This window comes from Nesoenas mayeri (assembly GCF_963082525.1).
Source record: "Nesoenas mayeri genome assembly, chromosome: Z".
Lineage (NCBI taxonomy): Eukaryota > Metazoa > Chordata > Aves > Columbiformes > Columbidae > Nesoenas > Nesoenas mayeri.
This window is the reverse complement of record NC_137542.1, coordinates 37337412-37357622: the sequence shown is the minus strand read 5'-3', so window position 1 is coordinate 37357622 and position 20211 is coordinate 37337412. Positions and strand designations below refer to the sequence as shown.

Here is a 20211-nt window from a genome sequence, read left to right as displayed (position 1 = left end):
TCTGAGACAGTGAGGAACTAAGCAAAAGCAAAATCCTCTGATATGTGCAGAAGCAGAGATTCCACTATATATTTATGTTCGCATCAGACAATGAAGGAAAAATATCATAAAACTTTTTTGAAAAAAGTTCTATTTGGCAGTTTTTTCATAATTGTGAAGTTAGACTTTTTACCAGAGTCTGAAGCCAGAAGCAGAAAGCATTTCCATTTGTAAGGATCCTCTGTTTCAGTCAAAGAGCCATATCAGAATTACTAGGTTTTCTGAACAAGTCGACAACAAAAAATAATGTATCTAGAAAAAGACAAAAAGTAATCCACAGTCTTATAAACGTTAGCTGAAGATCTGCCGACAGAGTTAGCATTTATGTCAGTGAACATGCATGTCTACTTATGGAAAACTTTCAAGGACTCAGTTATCACTGAAATACTTGGTATTTTTTGACTGAGGAGCTTCAACTAGTTGCAAGAAGAAGGTAGACGACTGTGATTGCCATAGACATAGTTACATCAGAAATTATTTTTCACCAATTATTTTATTATAGAGGAATATCTGTATCTGATTTCTCAATGAGACTATTTATTGATCTCTTTAGCATACATAAAGGCCATATCATTTGCAAGAAGAGGTGAGACTTCTGACTTTTTTATGTGCACATTAAAAATATATATATATGTATTCTAAAATGGTGGCATTCCAAAGAATCACAAATGCTACTTGTGCAAGCCACAGTATAATTACCAGGGCTTTTTTAAAGGATTTTAAATTGCTGAAGTGTTATAAAATTAATAAATAAAAATAATTGTAAAAGCACAAACCAAATTACATTTTTCAAGTTCTGTTATCACCTGTCTCTCATAGCTTATTATCAAATTACTTATTTTACAGAGAATTAGTTCATCATGTTTTAAGCAAACCAGGAAGAGATGATTGGCAGCGCCTGAAAAACAAAGGACCAGATGAAAGCAGGTCATACCAAACCCCTGGCATGGCATCAAAGCCAGGACAAAGGGATTAGAGATGGCACCACAGACAGTGATGTACATTACTTTTTAACTTGCCCTAGCCACTAAGAGGGTTTGCCACTCTTGGTCTATCTATAAGAGAGACGGGTTAGAGAAAACATCATTACTCTGGCAGGAGACACTTCCCCACCTATAGTTTCAATTCCAAGCAGTCTTTGAAGGCAGGTCTCACATGCTTCCAAGCAGAGTGGTGCAAAAAGCTATTTGTTCTGAGAAAGGACAGCTGCTTGATCAGACGCCTGGGGTTCTTAGAAAAGAGAGGCCGAGTTAAATGATTTAATCAGATATAACTAGATATGGACATATTTGTATTGAGGATGTTACAGGCATCAGCAATAATTTCAGGAGTGAGCTAGCTTTTAAAATCACTTAAGTCATACACTGGACTGCTTGTTCAAGCACTGTGGTGCTAAGAAGCATACCATGTATGCATTTGGGCTGCACTGCCATCTAGTCAGACTTTTTGAGAGTGAGATACCTTTGAGCAAGTAAGACCTGTCAGGATCTACTGCAGGGGCTTGTAGCCTTTAGCTATCCAGTAAGAACTACTGGGGTAAAATTCTCATAGGACTTGACTTGGCAACTCCAGCTCAGAGGTATGGCCTGCCTCTACCAGAGTTCTCAGCTACAAGGCACCTTGCACTTTCATCCATCAATGCCAGATAAAATCTGATAAACCCTGTAGGATAATGATTATTACAGTAGCCTGAGAAGGCAGGAAACCTTTATTTAAACATCTCCTTCACATAATTTGGAGTGGAGAGTCCAACATAGATCTCTTACTTTCTAGTCAAATACGTTAATAATTTGGCTGTAGGGTATTTAAAGGATTTGGCAATCTCACCTGCTGGAACTGTTCTGCTTTCTGTAAAAAAAACTTGTATGGTAATGGCAGCATGGGACACGCAAATGACAGCCTAAAAGATAAAACACACTAATTAGAAATCAGAGCCCTCGCTCTTACACAGACTTATGTTATATACCTTGTGTCATTCATTGGAAAACGTAAATAGTCTGAGAATTAAAGGCCAAAATTAGAATGCTTAACCACTATGATTCCATTCAAAATCTCTTCTTTCCTCTTTGTATCCTGACTCCTGCTTATTTTTCCTTTTTTTTTCTTCCCCACACAGAGCTGCTTTGGGAGTGGAGAAGGGGCCAGTACCAAAAGGATGGAGTGGCCTTGTTGCCTTTTTTTTTTTTTTCAAAACACATCCATCAATGAAAGCCTTATTAGGCAGTGCAAAGCTTGCAACATCACTTACTTCACTTCAGAGTGTATGTAAGTAAGTTGCACTTGCACATCCTCAAAACCCATAAACAAATGCATGGTATCCACAATGCTAAGGTAAGAGAATGTAAATAGTTGGTGATCTATTTTCTGGCAGAACAGCAGCAGTTTGAAAGGAAATCCACTACTGAAGGGCCCTAACTTGACCTTAATAACAAAAGCCAGGTTGTTCTCACACCCTGCATTCTCTCAAGTTGTGTTCAACTTAGCAGATGCTCTATGCAGACTGTTATTCCAGACAGGTTTTCCAGGAAGAGATAAAAAAGCATTTTTGGTTTGACAGTCAGTTGCGCATACTATTTCCTTTTCTAATACCCTTGTTAAGGAGATGCATGTACATACAAAACGAAGGACTAAGCTCCCAGTTCTCTGCCCAGTTCCATGACATGCTTCCTAGGGAAGCTGCCAGTTTCCACAGCTACAGACAGCTATCCTCAACTGTAATTAAGCACTCTGTTAGCATATGATTAAGGAATTTTCTGGTTAGAAATGCTCAAAAAGATACATAAAATAACCTTTTGAATAAGCCACTGACAACCAAGGTATCAGTGAACATTTTTAAGACAAAGGCCAACAACTGATAGCATCAGTAGAATTTTACTACTTGTTGCATTAAAGTACTGATGATCATGCTATATTGCCTTCTGTAGCACTTGTGGTGGTAGATCAACACATCTGAAAGCAAGCTCTTACAGATATGATGGCCGCCTTCTACATACACTAAACATACACATATTTAAAGCTCCCTTTGCTTTCCACAGTCTTCTCCACAAAGCATGTCAATGATTTATCTACCATGTAAGATTGTTCAACACACACCTCAAATTCTAGCTGAAACACAAGCCTAGCAGAACAACATTCACAGCTGTGTTTATTAGGTCAATCTTTCTTGATACATTTTTAACTTAAGTTTTGGCACTTTCAAGTTACCTTCATACTGTGTTAATTAGATCTGCAGCTGAAAAACTGCAGTTCCCACGTCTGCTTCGCAGATTGTCTTGTAATACAAAGTCCTGTAATCCTGTAGACTCTTCTATATAATTTATTCTTTCAATGCCTCAATCTCTTCTAAGGCTCTTCTGGTCTGGGAACTTTCCAGTAACTTTACAAGAAGATGTTTTAACACCTGTCAAGACGGATGCAGCAATATCAGATCACTGTGTTAAAGCTCTTCCAAGTTCCTTCTGCAAATACTGCAAAGTAACTGTACAAGTGGGATCCTGAAGGGATGGGTCCTGCTGTTCGTTTCCCACACAATGCCTCTTCAATAAACCAGCCTCCTTTGCAGCTGCTGGTTTTAAGTTTCACAACACAGTTTATTTAGTAGAGGGGAAACAAACATCTGCAATGATTGTATTCAGCATGTTCCTATCCAGCAACTGATGGCTAGGAGGTAAACTGGGGCTTTTTTAATAGATTGCCTGCCCAGTATATGGCCCAAGACCCCAGTTTCTCTACACCCCACCAGAGGTCACTAACACCACATCACAGATGTTCTTCAGGAGGGTCGGCAACTTCATTCTTCTGGCGTAATAATTGAGAATATTTACACACTGCACAGTCATTCTTTTGTTCAAACATATACCTACTGGTATATTCATGAAGCAAATCTAAAAGGTTTTGCAAAGACTAACACATTGTAGGGCTTCCAAGCATGAAAAAAATATCCATAGCCTTCAAAAAAGAGAGCCATTTAGAGGTCCTGTGAAAAAAAGTGTTCCCTCTAAGCTAAAGTTCTCTCCAGAGACCATTCACCAGCTTCAAAATATCCACATTTAGTGTTGACTAAAGCTCTCTTGGTGATAGCAGACTTCAAGAATGAACATGTGCAAATAACATTTTCTCAAGAATTTCACAGCATGAACAAGCAAATGGAAAACTCCTTAAGGGAATTACTACATTTCTGAAATATTATTAGAGAGGCTAACAACTCAGTGCTAGTATACATATATATGTAGAGAGAGAGAAAGAGAGAGACTGAGCACACATATATATATGTATATACATACAGAATCCAAGGACAGAGGAAATTAACTATTACATGGCACCTGCCCAATAAGTATGTGCACCACTGCAAGCAACATTAGGTTCATCCTTCAGCTTTCAGACATGAGAACTTTAAATTCATAAATCCACAAGACTAACTCATCTGAAACAGCATCATCAGACAGCAGAGACAGAACAAGCTGCCAACAGCCTAGTCTAAATAAAGTTTTACCTTCAGATTTGACTCAGTTCTGAGTACTTTCATCTCAGGTATTCCCAGAATATCACCTGTATGCAGTTATCCCCCATACAGGGAATTAACTAGTTTCTTTGAGAAGATTACTGCTGTTTTTAATAGTCAAAAATCCCTAACCTAGCCAAAAGAGTCTTCATAAAAACTAGGAGATTTCATTCCATGAATAAACTCCACCTCCCTCCACCAAGGTAAACACAAGCTCAGGTTTGCATAACAAAGGCAAGTACTATTTGAGTCTAATTCAGATAGCACTTCTAACATTACAGTCCAGTATCAAACAGTTTTAAGAGTGAAATAAGCCCGTCTTGGAGTTGGGTTTATCGCAGCATGTACTGGAGTTTCCACTGCTTGCAGCACATTAAGGCACTAAGTAAAACCAGCCATCAGGCCACCAAATCATTCTCATCCTAGCTCCTCAGTAGTCAGAGCCTGTGGCCCCACTCCCCTCCTCCTTCTGAATTTATAGATAGAATTAGCCCCTAAGCAAGGGTGAGAATTCAGGCTTGTGATTCCTCCAGTCCATCTTGGAGAATGACTTAACTCTTGAGGTTAGAGGCAGCTGAACAGTTACGTTACATACGCTATTAAACCATTAATACATTTTAAAAATGATCTCTCCACAAGTTCTATAAAGCTACATTAGTCTCATTCCAACACATTCCCACCTCTTCTTTTGAAACACATGCCATGAAACTACAAAATGCAAGAATTACAAAGAAGATTCTGTAACTCATGTTATCCAAGACAGCCATCTGAGCTAATGGGAAGCACTTCACTCTCCCTCCAAAGAAGGGATGGCCATTTATTTGAGGGAAAGAATACAACTCCATTCATAATGATTTTCAGTAGTGAACTCAGAAAGTTACCAGTGTCATTACAGGACATGGGATGTGCTGTCTCTAGAGTAAAAGAAATGACAGGGAAAAAAACCCACAAATTAATCCAGTTTTAAAAAAGTGTTAAACCAGGTAGTACTTAAAAGGAAGCACTGAGTATTGTATATACATGTTTATATGTATAATACATAGTTACTCAGATACACACATAAATATTAAATATGTAAAAAATAAAGTGCTTTCTATCAGGTCCTGATGCAGGGATATTACAAAACATTTAACCAACTGCAAGACAAATAGATAAATAGAATACTACATCAAACATACATAGAAACAGTTAATATGATATGTACAATCCAGTGGATTTTCCAAGACAAAACATCCCTTCACATACATGGTATATGCATATATACTCATCTTTACTTAATATATTATGACAATATATATTTCAAAACTTTTAATAGACAAAAAAAACCTACAAAAACACAACAAGGATCAAGCACACAAGTCCAAGACCAACAAAGACTTTGCTACTCTTGCCCACATCACCTCTGCTGCTGGGAAAGATGTGCCAGTGCTCTTTTTTGGGGTGCAGTGCTTCCACATCCTTCAAGGCACTGTGAGCAGCAGTCGTGAAGTTAGCATCACCAGTGGTGAGTAGGTCAAATACACATGAGTAAAAATAGATGTCCTTCACCATCATCATCTCATTGCATTTGGCAGTGGCAGTTTCCAGTGTGTATGCTGACCAGGGATGAGCAGCACCACCCTGAGGGAGCAACTGCCCCATCACAGGCAATGGTAGGTGGCCACCATCATCAATACGTTCACCTGAAGGGCAACCGTTCACACACAGCTGCAGATCCTGGCTCTCCTCATAGGCCATGACCAACTCTTGAGGCATGCGAATGGCCAGTGTTAAGTAGTACCCAAGCTGGCGTACATACATGGTGGTCGCGATGTATCTGGCATGCATTTCAACATATTTGCCAGTGACTTTCTCCACAATTTGCAAGTTCTTGGTGTGTCCATCGCCTCCAGTTGTTGTACCATCAACAAAAGCTGCAGGCAAGTCATCAGTCACTGCTTGATATACTTTCTGATCTGTACAGTCTTGGTATGATTTAAAGATAATAGTTATCTGAGGGAGTGAGGGGATAAGGGGACAGAGGGAAAAAAAAAAGTTAGTGGGGAAAAAAAAAAATCATTATTTCAATCCCTTTTCCACTTTGCAGCTGAATATATCTGGGATTGCTCACTACCTTGGAGTTCAATAGTTGTCCCCAGTTCACACCCAAAGGAAAACAGTCTGCACACATGCTTAAAGCAATATTTTACCAGACAGCAATTGTTAAATTTGTTCCTAGGTTGGCTTGGAAGTGAGACTATTAGCATGTGGCAACCACCAAAAGATCAGGAAAGCAAAAGGCTTTACATTTAATTAAGCATCACAACTTCCTCCTGCCTGATGGTTTCTTAAGACTTTGGCATGCATCCTGCAGTCACAGAGAAGTCTATGTGCTAGCCACTACAGCAGAAAGAGAATGAGACTGGGTGAAAGCATGGAAAAGTGCAAGAGAACTCAGTTTTCCCCACTCACAACATTCTCATCACTTCTTTTACAGTGACTATAGACTCTCATCAGGGTACTGTACACTGTCAGATATGTTGCCAGGAATAGCTGTGTGACACTACTTTAAAAGCACTGATGTATTTAGTGCTTTATCAGCCACCAACACAACAAACAGTAAGATGAGAGATGCATGACCAGGAAGAACAACCGCTTGGGGGTCCTGCATCATTAGTCTTGGGAACTGGGAGATTCGACACTTCCAGTACACTGTTGCTAGAGAATGTTCCCATGGATAAACAAATCCAGACTGAAAATACTCAGACATGCCTTTGAAGACTGACTTCCAACACAGAAACCAGGAGCATAAAGCCATTACTCTTTCTTTTAATATTACAATCAGCCTTTTAAACCTTTACACTAATTTGACTAAGCCACAACAGAAAGAGTAGTTCCACCAGTCTTACTTGAAGGAAATAATTAGGCTATTTGGCAGATTGAGGTTGGAGTATCTAGTGGTTTTTCTTAAAATAAAAAGTATAATGGGGAATAATATAAATATTAATAAAATATATACTGCTTCCTTCACAATTTCCAAGGGGAGTGATTTCTTGAAAAGGGAATTTTGTACCAGGAATAGGTACTTTTATCATTAGTTTCATCATTGACTGATTGCATCAAAATTACAGTGTCTATGACTTAAGCAGCCTGCTACAAGATTCACAGTAGTCCAAAACATATGGAACTCCGCACCATCTGGCATGCCCTTACTCCTGTGTGAACCAGCTTCTCCTCTGCTGTTTATGCTTGCTATGTAGACCTTAACTTGTTTTGCCACAATGTTTGAGACATCAATATACTTTAACTCTTTCAGTCTCTCACACCGGTGTTCTTCCCTGTCAGCTCATCTTTCGGCACATACAGACAGCCTGCTCCTGCACCTCTAATATCTCCTTCTTGAAGAGAGACCAGCCTTCCTGGACTACTTTGCCCTTCATCACTGCCTCCCAAGGGACTCTGCCAACCAGACTTCTGAACAGGTCAAAGTCTACCCTTTAGTAGTCCAGTGTAGCAGTTCTGCGGACCACCCTCCTTACTTCTTCAAGAATCAAAAACTCTATCCTTTCATGATTGCTATGCCCAAGGTGACTTCTGAACATCACACTACCCATGAATCCTTCTCTGTTGGCAAAGAACAGGTCCAGGGGGGCTCCTTCCCTAGTTGTCTCACTAACCAGCTGTGCCAGGAAGTTGTCTTCCATGCACTCCAGGAGTCCCCTGGACTGTTCCCCTCTGCTGTGTTATATGTCCAGCAGACATCTGGTAAGTTGAAGTCCCTCATGAGAAAAAGGGCTAGTGATCGAGAGATTTCTCCCAGCTGCCTGCAAAAGATTTGACCTGCCTCTTCATCCTGGTTGGGTGCTCTGAAACAGACTCCCACGAGGATGTCTGCCTTGTTGGCCTTCCCCCCCAGTTTTTACCCATAAACACTCAACTCTTCCTAATACACTGGGCTACCCCACCTCCTCTCCTTCCTTGTCTGTCCCTTCTGAAGAGTTTATAGCCATTCAACGCAGCACTTCAGTTGTGAGAGTCATCCTACCATGTTTCCATGATTCCTGTAATATCATCGTTTTCCAGCTGCACAATGGCTTCCAACTCTTCCTGTTTGTTGCCTGTGCTACAAGCATGGGCGCAGACGCACTTCAGTTGGGCTATTAATCCTGCCACCTTTTTTGGTAAGAAGCCCTAGTTCCTACATGACTGTTCTCAGGTGTTTCCATGGTTTCTAACATATCAACAACCTTTTCTGCCACTGGATCTCCATCCCACACCACCACTGAGACAGCTACGGTGCTGCAGGTATTAGCAAAGACATTTCAAATGTGCTCCAGTGCACACAGAACATTGTGCACAGACTGAAGGTCCTCACTAGCACACCATCCCTCAAACACTGGCATGCTGCCCCGCTAATAAGTCTGGTTTTATCCCTTTCCATCTTCAAATCTAGTTTAAAGCTCTTTCAATAAGCCCTCCTAAGTCCTGTGCAAAGATCCTTTCCCCTTGTTGAGAAAGGCATACCTGAACTGTCACCAGCAGGCCTGGTGTGTAAACCAACTCATGATCAAAAAAACTAAAATTCTGCCTGTAACACCAGGCACAGACCCAGATACTGACCAGCTGGGTCTTCCTATTTCTTCCAGCATCACTCCTTGCAACTGAAAGGACAGAGGAAAACACTATTTGTGCTCCTGATCCCTTAACCAGTTGTACCAAAGCCCCAAAGTCTCTTTTGTTCACCCTTAGATTTATTGCAACCTCATCACTTCCTAAATGATAAAGCAATAATGGATACTAATTTGAGGGCTGTACCAGAGCAGGAAGTTTCCTCATAACATCTTTAACCTGGTCTAGCTCTCCCACAACAAGACATGAATACAACTCATGTATCCAGAAATGCAATTTCAGGCATTCAAGTCTTTTACACCTACTACAGGAAAAACTACTGAGGAAAGAGTTTCAACAAAACCTGCCTTAGAATTAAGACTTCATCCACATGTTAAAAAACAGACATACAAGGTACCATATGCAACAAGGCAACACTACTTACAGAACAGGCAGTGACTGGAAAAATATTAAGGTTGTTGGTTGTTCCCTAGTTTTGGTTTTCTGAGGATTTTTGTTTGGCTGGTTTTTATTGCTATTTTTGCTTGTGGTTTTTGTTGTTGGTTTGGTTGGTTGGTTGGTTTTGTTGTTTGTTTGTTTTAACATAGAAGGACAGAAGGTTCCTGTCCTTCTATGGACAGATTTTGATTGTGCCTAGTTTTACTCATAATTTTACTGTTACAGTGCCCAAGTCTGTTTTCCTCCCTGGACACTTGTCATGACTGGATTGTACTTTCAGGCAAGGGCTTATATCACCACACAATCATGCAGAACCTACCCACAGACCACTGGACACCCATGCTTTAGTGGTGCACCATTTGCTGAAGTCAACATAGCTCAAGGACACCAGCAAAAGGTGTATGTGCACCAAAACACTTGGCTTCTTCCATGTATATTGCGGGAGGGGAGGGCATGATGACAGCAAACTATCCAGAAAAGATTAACAGGATGCCTCAGTGATGCTGCCGGGCACAACTTCTCAGAAGCAAAGACTGTTGGGAGTGTTATAAAACTAAATACAGTAATCCTTCTTCAGCCTGCAATACTTTAGCCTGCTTCTGTGGTAAAAAAGCACCATGAGATATTACATCATGACACACTCCTATTTCATATCAGAGGAGAAAATGGGAAGGGAAGGCATGTGGAATCCATCGTGGATTCTCTGCACAGAGAAATAAAGAGGAAGTCAACCCAACAACAAGACAGTTCAGCATTAGATGATTCCCAAAAGGAAAGTCAAGATCACTCAAGAAAGCGTTTCTTGAATGTGGTTAACCAAGAAGGTGACTTCATAAGTTACTCTAGAAATTAATCTACTATTGATTAATTTCACAACTACCCAGAACCTGACCATAGTTAAGTATTCTTAATCAATGGAAACAGTAACTAAAAGATTTCACCTCCTTTCTCAGGTGGACAGCCCAAGAAAAAGGGTTCTTGCCCGGCCTCACAGTGGGACTATAAAGCTTATATGGCAACAAACAGGAAAGTCTTTTTAAGTGCACAACACTAATATTTAACTCCTATCACTATGTCTGAGAAAAAAGCTGCCACTTATAATCATTGATTTATTTACTCTCTGTCCTACTGCCCCCAAGAGACCCTCAGAGGCTTTAAAGACATTCAGACAGAGGCTTCTGATTGACTATATATGCATCTCTCCTTTCCTCTCCACCCCCAAAACAGCAGGCATTGAAGGTACTGCAATGTCAGTAACAGTTGTCTAGCAGCCCCACAAACATCATGACAGGAAAGAGTTTAACACCTAACGAACTGCTATACCTCATCCTACAAAAACTCCAGTAAGGCCAGGCTGCCCTGAACACCAGGAAACAGCATTGTTTATCTTTACACTAGTAAAGCTCAGTAAGTTTGCAGGTGACACCAAGTTGGATGGGAGTGCTGACCTGCTGGAGGGTAGAAAGGGTCTACAGAAGGATCTGGACAGGCTGGATGAACAGCCTGAGGCAAACAGTGTAAGGTTCAGCAACATCAAGTGCCAAGTCCTCCACTTGGGTTGAAACTACCCCACGCAATGCTATAGGCTTGGGGAAGACTGGCTGGAAAGACCCCTGTTAGAAAAGTACCTGGGAGTGTTGGTCACCAGCCACCTGAATTTGAGCCAGCAGTGGGCCCAGGTGGGCAAGGCCACAAATAGCACCCTGGCTTTTATCAGAACTAATGGGGCCATCAAGACTAGAGAAGTGACCCTGTACCAGCAACGAAGCTGGTGAAAGGTCTCAAGCACAAGTCTGACAAAGAGTGGCTGAGAGAACTGCAGCTGTTTAGTCTGAAGAAAGGGAGGCTGAGGGAAGACCTTACTGCTGTCTACAACTGCCTGAAAGGAGGTTGTAATGAGGTGGGTGTTGCTCTCTTTTTCCAAATAACAAGAAATAGGTAAGAGGAAACGGCCTCAAGTTGCACTAGGGGAGGTTTAAACTAGATATTAGAAAAAAATTATTCATTGAAAGAGTTGTCAGGCATTGGAACAGGCTGCCCAGGGAAGTGCTTGAGTTACCATCCCTGGAGCTATTTAAAAGACATGTAGATGAGGCACCTGGGGACATGGTTTAGTGCTGGACTTGGCAGGGTCATGTTTATCGTTGGACTTGATATCTGAAGTCTTTTCTAACCTAAATGATTCTATGATTTTACAATGTCCTCCAACAAAACTGTAGTATCTACTACTTTTGAGAAATAAAGACAAATCCATCTTTACCTTAGGCAGGATGTCCATAAACACAAAAAAACCCCATTCAAATGCTATCACATACCTGATGCTCCTACTTAGAAGAACAACTGAATAATAACTGGAAGACAAATATCTTAAGATTACTTAACGGTGACTGCATTCAGTCCGCAATGATTTCTGGTGAAAACAGAAACGATGCTACAAAAGCGATATTTAATTTTTTTTACTCTGGAAAAAAGAAAGTTCATACCCAATGTTCCCAATCCTTGCTAATAGCACCAGTTCCCAGGTTCAAAACTTTTTGCCCAGTAAATACAGCACAGTAAAATCTCTGATTTTTTTATTTCTCTGTCCTTCCATTCACTCTCTCACCCTCAAGCCATTGTGAAACACCTGGATAGGAAAAATCTCTCTTTCCAGTTACTGCAAACAAGAAAATTTTCCATAGACAAGCCCAAGCATCTCTGCCTCGTTGGCCATTCAGGAACAGCTACACTAGTGATATCCATAACACCTGTCACAGCAATGAAAGTCAACAAACACTTTAAACTCTCCAAATAAAGCACACAATAAATTTTCAAAAACACCCTTCTATTTGATGTGTACTACAATATCCTGGCTACTTGCTCCCTTTACAGCCCCTTGTAATAGCCATTTATTCTCAGGAAATGCCAAAACAGCTCCCAAGATAGGAGAGCTCTTTACCTATTAATGCAGAAATCAGGCATAAAGAGGCCAGTGACCTACCCAAAACGTATAAGGGCTGTTTTCATGCTGCTTGGTGATGATTGTTCGTTCTCCATTTGAAAGCCTCTGGGATTCTATGCCAAGGGGGACAGGCACACCTGATGAGCTCAAAAAAAATCTGGAGTTTCAAGTTTCAGCTAGACCACAGAAAATAAAATAGCCCTGCTCACTGAAGAAACAGATGTTGTTACTATGAATATCACAAATATGCAAAACACCTACAAACGAATTGCAAAGTGCATTTTGCGAACAAATACACAAATCCCACAAGAGGACATAGCCTTTTAATTAAGGAATTAAAGGAAGAGTTTTCCTGCTTTTCATACTTGCCTGCCTGTGTGGCAGGGGCACACAAACCACACTTCTACTCTTCACATTGTTTATTAAAGTCTCCTGACATTCTCTAGTCCCTCACACTGTTGGTATTATGCAAGTCTCACACGTTCTGGAGAGAGAAAACACTTTACACGTAGTGCTCCCTTCAAGCTTGATATACCAAAAAGCCATGATAAATCTGAAGGTAATAACCACTTGTAAAGACAAGGGATGGTATGCCCCTTTCAAAAGCACACTGCATATGGAGTAAAGATTACATATTGTGTTCCTACAGCTGCTTAAATCAATTCCCCAAAAAATGCATTCAAGAAAAACTAGATTTTCTACCCTTTTTGTCTTTGTTTCCATTAGGTCTGATTTAGAGTGGATTAAGTAGGCTAGATAGCAACTAACTATTTGCTTCAGCTTCTGCACAATTTAAGTTCAGCATACTCCTTTGCTATTATTTCCTATTTAACATCTATCTCAAATATCTGCAATGAAAAAGCAGCAAGACTAACAATGAATAATGTTCCAGAAACTTTTCTTATGAAGAATGTAGAAGACCTATTTACACGCTCTCAGCTAGGGAGAAAAAAAAAAAAAAAACACAACCAACCAACATACAGGTAAGTCACTGAACTTCTTGTTATAGCTCTTTAAAGGTGCCCTAAGCCACCCTGTGGCCCAACTTCGGAAAGTATATCCAGCAGCAAACAGTCCACAACCAAAATGGAATACTTGCAGAGAAAAATGGTACAGAAATGAAACTATCAATGGCAGTGTAGTTTAACAAGCCTTTTAATGTATCTTCTATAGCAGCCTGATCCTTAAAGAAATAAAGGAGTTAAGAAGATGCATTAGAGATATTAAAACTTATCTTGCTAAGTTACTTATACCTTCAAACAACTTTCATTTCCTACAAACAGCTGTGCTGGAAAGTTTGATTACCTGCCAAAGAAAGAAAAAACTCAAGGACTGTATAACATGTAACAGATATTAGCATTAGAGACATTTCTAATATCCTAAACCATACGTCTTATTTCATTTAATTGCTTCTGCACATTTGTCTCTACTTGTGCAACAGCAGGGATATTAAACCACTATTATAAAGAGAAAAAGGTATTACTATTTTTTTTCCACAGTGACAAGTCAAAGAAAACCACAAAAACATCGAGAATAAATAATGCCCTTTAAAATACATACTTTTTTCCTCCAACACATACAGACATTTATCTCCTAAAGTTCTCTGCTTGGTTATCTGTGTGAGAAGACATATACCAGCATAATATGCTACCATAATCAGTCATTTTCAGAATGTGGCTAAAGGGTAAGATAAGGTCATCTATCTACTACCATTACACCCTAACCACCCACACAATTTGTTCACAAGATGACTCTCAACTTGTTTGTCCAGTACCACCAGGAACAAGGAAACAAAGAACATTCTGCAAGATTTTAGCAAACCTGAGGATAAAAGCTTACTGCACATTACTAAACTCAGCTTTTTCTAGTACTTATTTAAGAGTCTTTAAAAAAAAAAGCCAGTGGAACAGATTTTTAAGGGATCTAAGCATCTTTTGCAAAGCTTACTCAGGTTAGCTTCATTCCCTCATTTTAAACTCCTTCAAAACTTGTTCACCATTTTCTTGTAACAGGCACAAGACAAGAAAAGGTGATTCTGAATTTCAGTGATGTATATCAGTCAAATCTCTGCCTTCTGGCAAATGCAAAAATCTGCCTCACTCATGCAAGCACTCACATTGGTCAGTACCTCACAATCCAGCACAAATGCCATAGCAAAACTGATTTTCACTTATTAATATTACTGTACAGCTACCTCCATTGAAAGTATGCTGGCTCTAAACTACTGTGACTGGCACCCCCTGCTCCTGATCCCAGTAAAAAAAAAAAATACTACTTCCGAGTTTAACAAAACAGCGAAAATTCTCCAATATTGATGGTCTTGAAACTGCATACACATAGCTTAACATACCTTGGCAATACAAGAGCTACACTACCACAGTTAAAGAAGGCCATTTCACTCCAAAAAGTGAACAAGATATGTGATAGCATCAGCCTCAAATGTATGTTCAAGGAATTTCTTTTATTGACAGAAAGATGCCCCCAAATGTTCAGAGCCTTTTCCACTCCTGGCTCTGGAGGTAAATCTAAGGTCATTTTAGTCAGGCTCATGCTTCATGCCTCTTCATTGTCTTCCTACAGACACATTTGCTTTCAGAAGAAAGAGACAAGTACTTTTCTTAAGATAAGGAAATTGCATAACCTATCAGTATTAGTGCATGTATTCCTTCTGTAGCTACCTCAAGTGGCTGAGAAGAAGGCAATCTTAAGTCTCACCTGTCAGAACAGAGACTTAGACTCCCAGCAGAATTTTCAGGCTACTGCTTCTTTAGTAAAGCCAGGATACGAAGATCTCCTGACAACCATTTGGCATCAGTGTAATTTTTTTACTAATACCTCCCCTCAGCTCTCTACAGCTCCCTGTCTTGTCTCCGGCTCTGAACTCTCAGTATCTTAGGAACCCATTCATTGTGCCACCCTGTCAATATTTTTTGTTTTCTACTGGTATGGCTATACAGTTTAGATAATTAAATAAAAGCAGAGTTTTACATTCTTTCCTTACTCCTTGCCTAGAATTTCTACTTAGTGCAGCAGCAGTCGCAGATGCTACAATCTGATAACTGGTTTAAATGGGTAAATTTCATATTCTTAAAGGCTTATGTGATTATATGTACAGGGTTTTCTTGTGGTGGGGAAGAACAGAAGAAAGAAAAGGACAAGTTTTAAGTTTTGACTGATTCTCAGGAAAGAGGAGGCTAACAATTTTACTTTCTTAGACTACTGCACAGAAGATTCTTAAGCTGCTACACTTCTTAACAGTTAAGTGACGTAGTCTACTGTCTTGTCCTTTTAGTTCTGTATGCATGCACAGTGCTTAAGGACAAGCCATACCTTTTTTGTAGCAGTAGCGCTGGATCCTGGGACCACAGGCACATTGGTCACTTGCACTGATAAATAGTTATTGTCTATGAGGGGCCAAGCACCTTCCACTTTGCATGTCTGGAAGTGATCCTTAAAAGTCCTCAGATGAGGATCACCAAACAAGCCACAAAATAAGTAAGTAGTAGGAGGAGTCTTCTCTCCTCTCTGATGTTCTCTGGCTTCTGTGTGGTCACTGTAATTGCAGGGATCATGGGTCACTTCAGGGTTGGTGGAAGATGCGGGTCCATCTTTGGAACAGTTTCTCTGGTTCATGAGGTCGCTGATCCCAAGCACTGCTGAATGGTAGACTAGGTTTCCACGGCATACCTTGGAATTGCGATAGGTACAAGCCGAGTACGCTCGCAGGGCCTTGCAGAACTCCAAATCAAAGCCCTCAAGAGCAGAGTTTAGATGTGAAGTTAAGGATACAAAATCAGTGGCGCACTTCTGGATTTGACAAGGTGTTTGGAGATGGCAGTCACCTAAGCAAAAAATAGATGGCAGAGAGAAACCAAGCAAACCTCTTAGATTGCAGTACCCCGTTACTCACCCACAGGTACCGTAGAAAATAACCTGAAGAGAAATTACAGTGTTCATCCATTAGGGAAACATTATATAATAGAGAAAAAGGGACTGGGAGGCAGAAATATAGCAATACAGACCATCTCAAAGGCTGAGATGACCCATGCAAGACTTAATCCATTACTTGATATTGTCTAGATGGAAATTAAGAGCACTAATTCCTGCTGAGCATGAGCCCAGCATTTCATTCCAGGTATCAAGGTGATGATGCATTTCATTCCATGTATCAAGCTGATGATGCATTTCTGTATTTAAGTTAATCGCATAGTCAATAACTAACACTTCATTTAGTCTTTCAGTGTTTTATACAAGTTACTGAACTTTTAAACAGAATTCTGCCCCTCAGTAGGATGTGGTAAAGACAGAAAGTGACACAAGTTTAGACAAACACAGATCAAATCAAGCAGAAATCAAAGTTTATCTTTCTTGAGGTTTAACCTGGCAGACAGCTAAACACCACACACAGCCATTCACTCACTTCTCCCTCGCCCCCACAGTGGGATGGGGGAGAGAATCAGAAAAAAAGTAAACTTCATGAGTTAAGACAAAGACAGTGTAAAAGCACAGAAAGGCAAAATAATAACAACAACACCACCACCACACAAAATAAGTGATGCACAATGCAACTGCTTACCATCAACTGATACCCAGCCAGTCCCTAAGCAGCAGTTGCCCCTTCTCTTCCCACTCCCCAACAAATCTCCCCCCAGAGCATGACATTATACAGTATGGAATAACCCTTTGGCCAGTATGGGTCAGCTGTCCTGGCTGTACCCCCTCCCAGCTTCTTGTGCACCTCTTCACTGGAAGGGCATGGGAAGCTGAAAAGTCTTTGACTTAGTATAAGCACTACTTAACACACCGACGTTTTAGTTGTTGCTAACATTATTGTCACACTAAATCCAAAACATAGCTCTATACCAGTTACTAGGAAGAAAATTAACGCTATCCCAGCTGAAACCAGGACACTCTTCTAGAAAGCAGGGTGGGGGGAAGAAGGGTAGGGAAGTAGGCAGACTATAAATTCAGTTTGCTTTATTTCCCTGGCACTGCCACAGCTAAAGTTTCACTGCTTGCCTTCTGAGACTGAGTGACAGCACCCACAGCTGCCTGAAGTGCCTACTGCCAGCTAAGGAATCCATCCACTGCAGTAACAGCACCTCTTTACAGTGTGATTCAATAACAAGACAAGGGGCAAAGAAACGCTCTCTGCTCTAAAACCTGAAGTACTCATGAGATGTACTCAAAAGGTACACAGTTTAGTTTACATGAACAAAACAGTTAGACCTTATCTGTTCACCAAGTTTCCACAAAGAAAGCGTAATTACCATCCCAGCAAGCAAACAGACTGTTACAGCCCCCTCATTCACAGCTGTCACTGTCATGATCTGAAATTCTTTCAGACTCTCATGGCAGCTAATATCCATCTTCTGCAGGTAACTTTTACACACCAACTCATGAGGAGCAGAAATGAAACAAACAAGACTGCAGACTGCACTAAAGAAAACAGCCACATGTTCCTCCGAGGTTAAAACTAGGAGGACCTCAGTCAAAAGGGCTCAGATTCCCTCCAAAAGAACTGAAAACAACTGTAACAGAAAATGGATCTTCACAAAGAATATGTGTAAAGCTTCATACAATAGCTGTCCAAGCACCGAAAGTTATCTACTAAAAACATGATGTACTAAAAACATACTTGTTCCTTTTATGACTTATAAAATTCAGCTATGCATGCATTAATCTGCCGTTTCAAACTATCATAATGCAGATTTTGAATACCACAAAAATGCTTTCAAAGATACATGGAAGTGTGAAAAAAGGGGGAAAATACAATATACCTAACAGTCTCTTCCCTCCCCTCAAGCCCCTCTTCACATTTCCCACGTGCTTTGTGTGTCATCAAAGTAAAATAGGCATTGGTCCAGTCAAATTTTTACGGCCTAATTAAAACGTTCCTAAACAACTGAGGCATGAGGAGTGGAAAATGGACTGAAGAGTAGTGTAGCACTTTACATTTTTAAACATAGTTGTTTTCTGCAGTTCACACAGGGATGAGAGGATATTAGCAATTTCTTTGTTCACCCCTTTGCTGACCCTCCTGCAAGTCTGCATCCACATGAATCTCTTAACTACATATAAATTAGTCTAGCTGAGCAAATGAGTCAAGTTATCAAATAGTGTAATACATCAGTCCCTCCACACTCCTTGCAACTTAAGGAAATTTGCTTGCTGCTTTCAGTGGATTCTTGCTGGGGAGAGGGGCAAATGAACAGCAATTTGACTAAAATGGGACGAACTCTCTCTACAATTTATTTCATTAAAAAATGAAAAATGTATAAAAACACTCAAGCTAGCGAGAAGCATTTTCACAGAACAACAACCGCTCAGATCACTCCCGACTTGAACACGCAGACCACTTTGCCAAGCATCCGCAGTGTGCGTGGCACTTTCCACCTCCTTCCCAGTTTCCAATCCGCCAAGCAAATGCTGGCTCTACCTGAAGGGAAAAGAAACAGCACTTCCCCCCGTGTCTTCAGCACAGCCCGGCTTTACTCTCATCACTTCCAGCGCTGTTATCAGCCTCACGGGCCGCAGGCTCCCGCCCCTACCCAGATGCTGCCCATGCAAGGGGGGAGGGTGCGCCCAAGCTCACGCCGCTCGCAGCCCCGCAGCGGCCCCGGCCGCCCGGGAGCGTTAGACACTCCCTCACACCGCTCCCGCCGTTGCCGGGCCGGGGCTGCGGTCCTCGCCAAGCCCCAGCCGCATGCGCTAAGGCCCCCGGCCCGGCCCGGTACCTGAGCCCAGCAGTAACCCCAGGACGGCGAGGAGGCCAGCTGCGGCGAGCGACGGGCGGCGCGGCGGCTCAGCCCCGGAAGCGTGGGAAGGCGCAGCTCTCCCCATGCCCGTCCATGCAGGTGCCCGGGCTGGCGGCGGGACGAGGCCGCGGCATGAGGCGGCGGGTGGGCAGCCTCCTCCTCGCTTCTTCCTCCTCCGCTTCCTTCAGCGCCGCGGGGACAAGCGGCAGTCACCGGGCCATAGTGGGGCGGGCGCGAGGCGGCGCGGCATGGCGGCAGAAGGAGACGGCCACAAATGGAAGGAGCCGGTGAGCAAGGGAAGGGGGTAGAGATGGCGTGCGATGGCGCCCTGCAGCCCCGAGCAGTCCCCCGCCGCCTGACACACCGCACCCACTCCCCTCCTGGCAGTGGCTGGCTGGCCGGCCTGTCCGATAAGCCTCACGACGTACCACCAGCGTGGCCCTACCTCCCACACCGTAACTTACTCGAGCCGGAAGGGCGTCCCCAGGTCCCCACCCCCTCAGGCCAGGACGTCCGCCCGCGGCGCGTTGTGCAAATGAACCCGTCCCGCCGGCCCCGCCCTACCGGCCGCTTTTGCGCACGTCCCTCGGACGCACGCAGCCAATCGTGGCCACGCTCTCGGGCGGCCCCCAGCGCACCCCTCGGCGGTGATTGGTTGTGCCAGCACACACACGGCAGAAGGGGCCGCAGTGTCACGCGCCGCCACCAGGGGTTGCGGACAGCACGCGCGGGGCCGAACGGAAGCGGCGGCGGGGCCGAGGCGGGTGGAACGGCGGCCGGAGCGGCGCGGCGGTCTCTGCCAGGCAGAGGTGAAACCTCCTCTTAAAGGGGCCCATCCCGGCACAAACGGTATCTGCGGCATTTTCATAGCAGCCAGAGGATTCACAGCGCCCGCTCACTCGTCTCCAGTAAGTGCTCCAAGCACA

General features: G+C 42.2%; 1 protein-coding gene across 3 annotated transcripts; it reads right to left on the bottom strand.

Annotated features, from left to right (window-relative positions):
- Positions 1 to 548: 548 nt before the first annotated feature.
- Positions 549 to 19803, bottom strand: RGMB (repulsive guidance molecule BMP co-receptor b). 3 transcript variants are annotated; one of them, XM_080362780.1, is made up of 4 exons: positions 19750 to 19803; positions 19265 to 19467; positions 15858 to 16369; positions 5533 to 6532 (listed from the first exon to the last, which is right to left on the bottom strand). In XM_080362780.1, exons 2-4 carry the CDS (start codon positions 19368 to 19370, stop codon positions 5867 to 5869), a joined length of 1284 nt encoding a protein of 427 aa, XP_080218906.1. In that variant the 5' UTR covers positions 19371 to 19467; positions 19750 to 19803; the 3' UTR covers positions 5533 to 5866. The 3 variants fall into 3 exon arrangements, 2 of the variants coding, with proteins under 2 accessions (XP_080218906.1, XP_080218905.1); XR_013923543.1 differs by lacking the exons at positions 5533 to 6532; positions 15858 to 16369; positions 19265 to 19467 and adding exons at positions 549 to 1939; positions 3244 to 3439 and having other exon boundaries at positions 19750 to 19787; XM_080362779.1 differs by having other exon boundaries at positions 19265 to 19772.
- Positions 19804 to 20211: the final 408 nt, after the last annotated feature.